General features: G+C 34.3%; 1 protein-coding gene across 2 annotated transcripts in view; it reads left to right on the forward strand.

The window, feature by feature from the left end:
• Positions 1–12,145, forward strand: part of TOGARAM1 (TOG array regulator of axonemal microtubules 1) — an 82,310-nt gene that overhangs the window by 48,850 nt on the left and 21,315 nt on the right. For both annotated transcript variants that reach the window (XM_060294776.1, XM_030854858.2), the window contains 4 exons: positions 1,818–1,990; positions 2,476–2,620; positions 6,098–6,251; positions 11,242–11,347. In XM_060294776.1, the coding sequence (XP_060150759.1) occupies positions 1,818–1,990; positions 2,476–2,620; positions 6,098–6,251; positions 11,242–11,347 (578 nt within the window). The remainder of the gene's footprint in view (positions 1–1,817; positions 1,991–2,475; positions 2,621–6,097; positions 6,252–11,241; positions 11,348–12,145) is intronic.

Here is a 12,145-nt window from a genome sequence, read left to right on the forward strand (position 1 = left end):
GACACTTTTAGGATAGCTTAGACCATTTTACCACAGTTTAAATTCAAATAGTAGTCCTTATTGATCGACTTTGTCATCAATATAAATTAATATAATTGTATTGTCTCCCATGCAAAGATTAGACAAATCTTAATTAATACCTCTTATATATTTTAGGGGAGTTAGGAAACCTTTGAACAACATATTTGCAAATATCCTTTAAAACTAGCGTTTTTTTCCCCCAACTTTATTGAGGTATAATTGACAAATAAAATTGTAAGATATTTAAAGTGTACAGTGTGATGATTTGATATCCATATACATTGTGAAAGGATTTCCCCATCAAGTTCATTAACACAACCCAGCTAGATTCCTTTTTAATTTTTTAATTAAATTTTATTTTTTAATTAAATTAAAATTAATTTAAGTTAAAATTTAATTTAAATTTCAATTTAATTTTAGTTTAATTTTAATTTCAATTCTAGTTGAGCAACTAGAATATGATGATAGACATTGAGGGTGTACATCTTATTTTTGGTAAATAGAATGAAATGCTCAGAAAGCTTTCCTAACTTCTTTGCTTGATAGAGTCTTATCAAGTTAATTTAAGACCCTCCTCAGGGCTTCCCTGGTGGCACAGTGGTTAAAATCACGTTAAGAATCCACCTGCCAACGCAGGGGACATGGGTTCAAGCCCTGGTCCGGGAAGATCCCACATGCTGCAGAGCAACTAAGCCCATGCGCCACAACTACTGAGCTTGCGCTCTAGAGCCCACGAGCCACAACTACTGAGCCCATGTGCCACAACTACTGAAGTCCGCGTGCCTAGAGCCTGTGCTTTGCAGCAAAAGAAGCCACTGCAATGAGAAGCTCACACACTGCAACGAAGAGTAGGCCCCGCTTGGGCTTCCCTGGTGGTGCAGTGGTTGAGAATCTGCCTGCTAATGCAGGGGACACGGGTTCAAGCCCTGGTCTGGGAGGATCTCACATGCCACGGAGCATCTAGGCCCATGAGCCACAACTACTGAGCCTGTGTGTCTGGAGCCTGTGCTCCGCAACAAGAGAGGCCGCGATAGTGAGAGGCCCGCACACCACGATGAAGAGTGGCCCCCGCTTGCCACAACTAGAGAAAGCCCTCGCACAGAAACGAAGACGCAACACAGCAAAAATAAATAAAATAAATTAATAAACTCCTACCCCCAACATCTTCTTTAAAAAAAAAAAAAAAGAGTAGCCCCCGCTCGCCACAACTAGAGAAAGACCACACGCAGCAACAAAGACCCAACGCAGACAAAAATAAATAAATAAAATTTAAAAAGAAATATATAATAAAAAATAAGTCCCTCCTCAGACTGGCTCCAACCTACCCTTGTAAACTTATTTTCTGTTTTTCCTCTATTTGCCTTGTGCCCAGCCAAACTTATTCACTCCACATACATGCTTTCTACTTGTTCAGCTCTGCTTATGAGCATCCCATCTCATAGGACGTCCTCCCCTCCTTCCTCACTTGTCTATCCAAATTCTTAGTGTCTTCTAATCCCAGCTCAAATCCTTGCTCTTTGAAACCATCTTAAACCCCCAGCTCACCCAACCGTTCTTTCTTGTGAACTCAGAACTTACAATACGGTGTTCTCATTTGATATTATCATGAAATATCTTGTGGTACCTCATATTATCATCCTGTTAGAGTGTTTTTATATTTTGTGATTATTTAACATGTTTTTCTTATTAACTATATCGTATACTTCTTGAAGACAAGAGCCTTGTCTTAAAACTTTGCTGTCCAGCGTAACATCACATAAATACTTAATGACAGTTTGATGGTTGGTTGCTTTCAGGGGTATTTGGAAGTCCAGTCCCAGCACCAGCAACCTGCAGCCAATCAGTGATATCTTCTGTGGAAAATGGGGATACGTTTTCACTTAAAAGTACTGAACCACCATCAGGGATTTATGGAAGAGCAGTCCAGCAGAGTATTCCATCATGTGTTGATGTTGAAAATGAAAAAGATGTAAGGTTATTTACTAATTATTAGGATAAATTTAATGATGCATCATTGTTTTGTGTATATCAGATTTGGGGTAGTGAAAGTGTTTTGATTAAATTTTTTTAAATCTCAGTGTAATTGAAATTCCTGAACTTTAATCATTTAAATGATAGGTTATTCTCCTTTCCCACCAAATATGCTGTCATTCTGGCATAAAGTATCTAGTGTACTTTATGCTCTACATGTACTTTATATACATATATGTATGTGTATGTATATATTCAACAATTTCCTAGGATATCCTCAGGGAGTAACAAACTAGTATCTTCAGGCACAAATTTATTTGGAGATTAGCACTAGGTAATTCTATTCAGTTTTAGAATTACTGAAATAAGGACTAAGAAATGTATAGTTTATTTTGTATAACTTACAGTTATCTAAGATGAAGATAGTTATTTTAAATGTCAGACTCCCTGAATGATTTCGGATATTTCAACTTTTTCCTGCAGATTAAAGTTTCTATTTCAAAATCTACTTATGACAAGATGAGACAAAAGAGAAAAGAGGAAAAAGAACTTTTTGACATTAAAGATTGTGAGAAGAATCCTTGGGAACGAATGAAACATACAGGAACTGAGAAAATGGCATCTGAAAGTAAGTGGAATTTAACATTTGCTGTGGTTTTATTTAACTCGTAATATTCTAAAACTAATGTACTATAGTTTAACTGAGGTTGATATATCGCTAATAGTGGAATATGTTGAACTACAACACTGAAATTTGAAAGACCCAGTTACTTCTAACTATTGTAATAAGTATTGTTTCTTATAAAAAGGAAGCTAATTGATTGTTTTTCTCCCTTCTAGACTTAAATATTTTGGGGGATGAGGTGGGAATATGAAAAAAATGAAAGTTTTCCTTTAGAAAACATTGCCTTCAGCCCTCCATTGAAAAAAAGAGGCCAGTTTAAAAAGGTCACCATCTTTAGTGTTTTCAGATTCAGGTAAGATATGTTTAAATATAGGGAGTAATGTCACAAATGCTTATTTAAGTTGAAGAGACCACATGTGGTTCAATGCATTTTGTGATGGAAAGAACACTAAACCAGTAGGAGTCAGTAGACAGACCTGGCTTCTTTAATATTAGTTCTGCCTTTTAATTAGCTTTGTGACCTGAAAACAGGCCTCTATTTTCTGGCCATGTAAAATATCTAAACTATCTGAAAGGCCCAGATTATCTCAAAGATCTCGTCTTTGTTCCCTGCAAATATTCTTGTTTCACTGAGGGTAGTATTCCATTTTATAGCTAAGGTAACTGAGATTGTGAAGCTGGTTTATTAGATCATGATTAAAAAAATCATTGCATTTATCATTTATTCAGCTAGTCATTGAGTACTTAATAGGTTCTATACCTGGTCAAGATTAAGCTCCATGTTTCCTGTGCTATTTTAAAAAATATTGAATAGGTCTTAGGTGTAGCAACAGCTAGGAAAATCAGAAATTGAAATGAAAAATTGTGTGAACTATAATAAACATTAAAAATTACTGCTTATTATTTTTGTTATTTTTTTTCTAAGGAATAAACTGTATAAACTATAACAAACATTCTTAAATTGATGTTGGGTCTGAAGTCTAGGTGTGAACAAAAAACCCAAGAAGTATAGAAAACGTAAATTTATAAATGTGATCTTAGACAACATACTTAACCTCTCCCAAAGATAAATATAAAAGAGAGTTGAACTAGATAAATGTTTGCAATTCTTCCTAGCTTGTATTTCTTTTAATAATGCAGGAAGTGTAGAAAATGTTTTAAAAATTCTGTATCCTCAAAGTTAGTAATTATTGAGAGTATGCCTGATGAGAGGTGTTAGCCTGTAAAATTACTGGTTAAACATGGCCCTGAGTACCAGTTAAATCTAGGCATTTGTGACATTTAAGCCTATTTTCAGCATTCTTAAATAGTTTCACTAATTATTACTGTCATAGAATCTAGGGGGAGAAAAACCCACAAAACTTCTTACCTAAGTCAGTAGTTAACAGTAGGAATAGAAGTACAAATAGTAGCAAATCATACAAAGAGTAGCAAATCATAAATTGTTTCATATTCATTCTTGCTAGAGACATCAACTAATTTTGTGATTTTTCTCGCCTATAATATAGGCTTTGCAGATTTTATTTCTAAGCAGTATAAGGAGAGTGCTTCCTTGAAATCATGCTTATATTTTGAACAGAAGAATATGCTTACAAGATAACTACAAACAGTGAGAGTAACCTTTTAGAGACTTGCCACAACATTTTTATTGTATTTTATAAAAGTAGCAGGCTTCAGGAGGGGATATTTAAACAAAAAACCCTTAGTTTGGGCAGCACTGCTTTAGATTGATACTCTGTACACCTCCTTTTCCAGAGTAGTATTTGTTTTGTTTTTTTTCACTTTTTTCAGGTAAAAACAGTAGAAATAGTGGTATAACCCCAAGGTTGATAACTTGGTGTTTATCTGCATCTCTTCCTAATGAATTATTCTCTCATGAGAATGGAGGTGGAGTAGATATAGAGAGGGAATCCTTAAAACTTTAGCAACAGTTTTCTTCACCTGTAATGTAGGAATAATAGTAACCATCACATAGGGTTGTTGAATGAATCAAATGGGATAATGTAAGTGAAGCACTTAGCACAATGCAGGCAAGATGTCAATAAATGACAGTTAGTAGTGCTATTTTGTTATTTGCTATTCTTTCTGGATTGTAAAATTCCAAAGTTGAGTTTTGGGTTGTTTTTTTTTTAATACATGTCAGTCTTACATATGAAACCTAATGAGGGTGCATCTGAATCATCAAAAAAAATTAATGATGTCTATTTATCATATTCATTAATTGTCATATAATTTTCTTCGTATGTGATTTACTCTAACAAAAACTGGTACAAGTTTATCACTACAGTAATCCAGAATACCATATTCATCTTTTTGCATGTCTCTTCTCATCGGGTATGTGATAAGGTTTGGAAAGCAGGGATTCTGTCTTAGACCTCTTTGTATAAAATCTAGGGTGATAGTAGACCTAGATGAAAATCCTGCCTTTGCCACTCATTAGCATTGAGACCTTGAATACATTTCTTAGCCTCTGTAAAACTCAGTTATTTTCTCTCGGTTGCAAATTAGAGATAATGAGAATATCCATCACCTTTGTTGAGAGAATTAAATGTAGTAAAGTTTGTAAAGTCTTTATCACAACATCTAACACAAAGTATTTAATAAGTGTTAACTAATATCATTAATATCTTGCCTTTGGATTTTAATTGCATCTGAATATGTAATTAATATACAGCATCAAGTGTAATTTCTTATATTTGTGTATCTCATGTGTTTCATCTAACATTTTCTTAAGAACAGCATGGTTGATAAATACTTTTTATTATAGTCATTTTCTAGTGCTTAATATTACCTTTTTAAAGTTATCTCTTAACATGAAAAAATAACCTTTATCCATTTACAAAAACCATTACACATTCTATTTTATCTTTTTGGTCTATTCCGTTCTAACACCTTCACTGCATGTGTCTTACATTATGCAGTGCCCTCAAGGTATTACCCTGAGCACTCAGATGATTTGCTTCCCCAATATCTAGGCCAATGCCTTACATCTAGAAAATGGAAAGTAAATGTTTGATTATGGAAGAAACATCGACCACATTACTACACATGGTCTTAGGATTTTTAGTATACCATTAATTCAATAACAATAGCAAAAATTGGTAATTTATATACAGTTGTCACAAAGCTTCATTTCTGTTATCGGTTGTACAGTGAAACAGGTATATATCCACATGTTTTTACAAAATGGGATCATATGCTTCTTACTGACTTTTAGCTCTCAAAGCTAGACTTTGTTATATGACTCATGACTGCAAAACCACTTATATACTTACAGTAAATGTAATTTAATAATTTTGTATATAAAAAGTATAGTTTTAAATAGCTTTGGTATCCAGGTATTACAATTTTGTTAGAGACTAAACTAATAGTTACTAGTTTCTATAAGAAATATTCATAGAGTCTATGGTCAGAATATTATTTGTACCCCTTTGTATCAGAGTTATTCGATGCTTTATTTAGTATGTTTCTTTGTTTTAGATGAAGCATCTCCTGGAGCCATTCCACAGTATAAAGAAAGGATGCCTTCTGTCACTCATAGTCCAGAAATAATGGATTCATCAGAACTACGGCCATTTTCCAAACCAGAAGTAGCACTGACAGAAGCTCTGAGGCTTTTAGCTGATGAGGATTGGTGAGTTCACCATCCTTAACTTAAAACTAAGCTGAGTTCCAAAAGTTTTCTGAAAGTTTATTTTTAGAAACCTTGAAACATTTCCTATTAAAATAGTCTTAGGAATGATTATTTTACTTCTTAGGCAGTCTGAGTTTTTTCCAACTTATTAATGTAGCTGAACTCTGGTCCTAATAGCACTGTATTACCTGTTATATTATAACTTACATACCATAAGGACATAGTTAGCTTTATTATGGATTATGCAAACCTTTTGGTATTAAGTATAAATCTCATCATTTCTCCAAGTGTTTCTCTGTGAAATATATCCTATAAAAATCCTGAAAATCCTTATCTGTTCCTACCACAGCTACAACAGCCACCCAGCCAACCCAGCCAATAACTCAAGGGGAAAAAAAAGACAGTGGCATTCCACTTGCTTCAGCTGGAACATCTCTTGGCTCCCCTTGTCCCATTTCCTCCCCTAGTCAATCTTCAATCTCTCTATGCATCCACCTCCTATACCTCATCATCAGTTTTGCTTCTTTTCTAGATTCATATTCATCAACATAAAAATGTGCTATAATATTTCCTGTTTTTAAAACTCTTTCCGAAACTGCACATCTTCTTCACATTTTCACATTTCTTTTCTCCCCCCTTTTTAGCAAAAGTCCTCAAAAAGGTTAATTCATTGTGTCTGCTTTTTCACCTCATGTTCTCTTCTCAACCTTCTTTGATTGGCTTTCAGCCCTCCCCACTGTGACTGCCACTTCACTAAAACTGCAGAAGTGGCCATTTGCTAAACACTGGTCACTTATTAGTCCTCATCATACTTAGCCTCTCAGCATCATTTGACACAGTTGACACTCCCTTCTTCATATACTTTTTTTCTTTTAACCCTGGAAAAATTTGAGACTCTTGGTTCTTTTCCTGCTTCAGTACTTAATGTTTGATTTCAAAATTGAGGAGTGCTCCAGAATTTAATCCACTGGCGTTCTCTATCTACATTCATCCCATAGATCCAGGCTGGCAATCTTTCCCTATAAAGAGCCAGATAGTAAAATATTTTAGGCTTTTCAGGCCACTTGTCTCTGTTGCAGCTACTCAACTTTGCTGTTATAGTGCAAAATCAGCCTTAGACAGTATGAAAACGAATGGGCACGGTTGTCTTTCAGTGAACTTTACTTATAAAAATTTTACTTATAGAAGTAAACTCTGATGGGGCTAGATTTGGTCTGTGAGCCATAGTTTGCCAACCCCTTTCTTAAATGATCTCATTCAATTCAATAGCTTTAAATTCTATCCGTACTCTGATTTCTCATAAATGCTTATCTGAATCCCTGGTATCTTCTTGAGCTCTGGACTTGTAATTGAACTGCCTCCTTGACTTCCACTTGGATGCCAATAGACATCTTAAATTTAACATGGCCAAAACAGAACTCTTGACATTCCACTTCCTGCCAAGATAGATTAACAGGCATTAGATTTGCCTTCACATCAGAAAGAACTAAAGAAATAATACAAAATATATGAAACAATGGTTTTCAGAGTATTGTTAACCAGGCAGTGAAAGACAGTGATCCCTGAGAAACAAAGGTGAGCCCTTGCTAACTTCCTACACAGCTTAGGGAGGGGAAAACCATGTAGATACCAGCAGAGATAGAGATAGAGCTGGCAGTTTGGGGAGGCCAAGATAGCTAGAGCTTACAGGGCAGAATGCCAGAGGAGGATACAGTTCCTTAAAGAACTCTAAGAACCTTCAGAAGATTATTCTCAAATGTTTAGCTGAGTATTTGGTCAAGGCATGCTTGTGAAACCAGAACAAGGACCACTCATAGAAGTTACAAAGAATGTTCCCTGGGATGTATACAAGGGCAAGAATACTTTCTCTCCCCACCGGCAGCGTGGAAAACCTTATAATTCACATGGTATTGGGTAGAATACTCAGAAGAGTTTTGCTTCATCTATGGAATGAATAAGCCCTAGGCTAAAGACTAGTTTTGTTTCTCCAAACACAGCATAAAAGCAAGGCCTGAAAGGATCAGACTTTCCAAGTAACTTAACTATATCTCATAATGAAGCCCAAAAATATTTATAGGAATACAAAAATATCTAAGATAAAAATTCACAATGCCTGGCATCCAATAAAAAATTACCAGGCATGCAAAGAAGCAGGAAAATACAACCCATAATGAAAAGGAAAAAAGAAAGCAATTGAAACTAATCCAAAAATGATATAGATGATAGAATTAGTAGACAAAGACATTATAACTATAGTTATAATTCTAATCCATGTGTTAAAGAAACTAGAAGAAAGACATGAACAGAGGATTGGTGAGCTGTAGGACAACTTGCAAAATCCCTTTTGTTATATAATGTAACATGACTGAGAGAAGTGATATCCCATCATATTCACCCTCAAGGGGAGAGTATTATTCAGGGCATGTACACCTGGGACAGGAATCAAGGTGCCATCTTAGAATTCTATCACATCACGAATAAAGAGGGCCATTTTATATTGATAAGGGAGTTAATTCATCAAGAAGACATGGCAATCCTGAACCATATTTTATTATATAATATAATATTATATAAATTATATTACCATATAATGGAGCTTCAAAATACATTAAGCAAAAACTGGTAGAACTGCAAAGAAATAAACAACTCCACAGTTATAGTTGGAACTCAAACAATCCTCTCATTAATTGATAAAACTAGTAGAAAGAAAATTAGTAAGGATATAGAAGACTTTCAGTTTGACCTGACTGACATTTATAGAACACTCCACCTAAAACAACAGAATTCACATTCTTTTCAAGTCTGCAAGGAACATTTACAAAGAAAGACCATATTCTGGAACATAAAACAAGTAATTTAAAAGGTTTCAGATTATACAAATTTTGTTCTCTGACCACAGTGGAATTAAATTAGAAGTTAGGAACACATACCTGTAAAATCTCTAAATATTTGGAAACTAAGTAACATACTTATAAATCACCCATGGCTGTAAGAAGAAATCATAAGGGAAATTAGAAAATATTTTGAACTTAATAAAATTAAGAATGAAACATTATATCAGTGACCTCAGCTTTCATCTTAAACTGAAACAGAAGAGCAAATGAAGCCCAAAATAAGCAAAAAAAAAAAAAAGAAAATAATAACATGATGGAAATCAATGAAATAGAAAACAAACAATAGAGGATATAAATGAAAGCAAAAGCGGGCTCTTGGAGAAAATAAAATTGATAAACCTCTAGTCAGACTGATGAAGAAAAAAGAGAAGAAACAGATGAATATATCAGGAATGAGAGAAGGAACATCACTACTGATCATACAGCTATTAAATAATAAAGGAATATGATAAACAGCTTTATGCCCATAAATTCGACAACTTAGTGAAATGCACAGATTCCTTGAAAGACAAAATCTACCAAAACTCACTCAAAAAGTAGATAATCTATATAACCCAATATCTATTGAGGAAATTGAATTTGAGTTTCTTTCCCACAAAGAAAACTCCATGCTTGGATGGTTTCACTAGTGAATTATACCAAACATTTAGGAAAGAAATTCTATACAAATTTTTAGAACATTGAAGAGGCTGGTATACTTCGCATCTCATTCTTTGAAACCAGTATACCCTGATGTCAAAACCATGCAGATGCATGTTTCACATGAACTTGAAAAGAATCTGCATTCTGAAGTTGTTTGTAGTGTTCTATAAAGGTTAAGAAGATCAGGTTGGTTGGTAGTGGTTGACAGTGTTAAGTTTTCTGTATCCTTACTGACTTCCTGTTTATTTGTTTCATCAGTTACTGGGCTTTTGCAATCTCCAACTATAGTTTAAGATTTGTATATTCCTCCTTAAATTAAGTTGATTTTTTGTCCGTTTCTTTTTAGCACTTAAATTTTGTTCAGTGGCTTGCATATTTCTGAGCTAAAGTCTTTTATCATTGTTATCTTTGTTACTCCTGTGTGTAATTTGCCCTTTTTTCTATGGCTGCTTTTAAGAATATTCCCTTCAACACTCTTTTTAGTAATTTGATAATGATGTTCCATTTTGTGTTTATTTTATGGTTATCCTGTTTAGGATTTGTTCTTGGATCTGAGAATTTATAGATTTGATGAAAAAATTTCAGCCACTATTTCTTAATTTCTTTTTCTGCTTTCCTCTCTCTTGACTCCACTTTCTGTTATTTACTTTGTGTACAGAATCTGGTTGTTTGTGCATCTGAACAGTAACTGTAACAGTTTTATGCTTAATCAAAAAATGAAAATCTTGAACCAGACAGCTATTAAATAGGTTTACTCTTGCCACCTTGGAATCTTAGGTCTTTTCTCCCTATTTTCCGTAACTTATTCAGGGGATTTAAATGCTTAGAAAAATAACCACCATCAATATTACCAACTAAGGAAACTCAGCTTGCATTTTTCAAACATGTAAGATGGAAACCATCAAGTTTAAAATGTTATATCCCAATCCCACTTGAATCTACCGTCTTGTTAGTATTCACCTACCCTTCATCTGGCTCATTAGGTAAGATAATGAAAAAGAAATACAAGTTACAGAAACATCTCTTGATGGTTTTCTGCACTTGGATTATATACTCACCAACAAAGTAATACGTAGTTACTTAATCTCCTTCCATTTTTGTTTTACTGATTCCCTCACATTTGATTTGCCATTCCTTTCCCTTCTGTTCTCTAAAAAGAATATGACATTCTTACTGGTGGAGAAATGTTCCTTTTTATTTATAAAGCATGAACTTAGTTTGACTGTCAATAGTGCTTTTGGCTCTTAAAAGATGTTCTGGATCATGAAAGAGAACTATAGGAGTGAACAAAACTTTCCATATCTTTTTATTTGAGCTTCCTACATGATAAGGGAAAATACCCAGTGTCTTCTCGTTGACAGTATTCCATACACACAAAAGAAGAAATCTGAGATCCTGTTCCAGTTGAGCCCCATTTAATGCATGATTTTGTTGTTTCTTTCTTTTTCCCATAGGGAGAAGAAAATTGAGGGACTGAACTTTATTAGATGCTTAGCTGCTTTTCATTCTGAAATATTGAACACAAAGTTGCATGAAACAAATTTTGCAGTACTTCAAGAGGTAATCCTATGTTTCAGCTGAGTTAAGGATTGTTTGAATAACAAAGTATAAATATGCCACATTTATTTGACCTTAGAAAAGCTGTACTAAATGAAATCGGTAGGCTTATATGTAAAGTAACTCATGCCTTACTTTGCCACATTTGAAAAAATTGATAAAATGTTGATATTTTTAGGAAATAATACAATACATATTTAAAGCACGTTACTTTGATAGTAAATTTGGTTTCAAAGTCATTATTACTGATTTTCTTTCAGAATTTCAGCAAAATGTACATTTTGGAATTTTTTTTTTTTAACATCTTTATTGGAGTATAATTGCTTTACAATGGTGTGCTAGTTTCTGCTTTATAACAAAGTGAATCAGTTATACATATACATATGTTCCCATATCTCTTCCCTCTTGCGTCTCCCTCTCTCCCACCCTTCCTATCCCACCCCTCTAGGTGGTCACAAAGCACTGAGCTGATCTCCCTGTGCTATACAGCTGCTTCCCACTATTTTACGTTTGGTAGTGTACATATGTCCATGCCACTCTCTCACTTTGTCACAGCTTACCCTTCCCCCTCCCCATATCCTCAAGTCCATTCTCTAGTAGGCCTATGTCTTTATTCCTGTCTTACTCCTAGGTTCTTCATGACATTTTTGTTTTTTTCTCTTAGATTCCATATATATGTATTAGCATATGGTATTTGTCTTTCTCTTTCTGACTTACTTCATTCTGTATGACAGACTCTAGGTCCATCCACCTCACTACAAATAACTCAATTTAGTTTCTTTTTATGGCTGAGTAATATTC

Source organism: Globicephala melas, chromosome 2, assembly GCF_963455315.2.
Source record: "Globicephala melas chromosome 2, mGloMel1.2, whole genome shotgun sequence".
Taxonomy (NCBI): Eukaryota; Metazoa; Chordata; class Mammalia; order Artiodactyla; family Delphinidae; genus Globicephala; species Globicephala melas.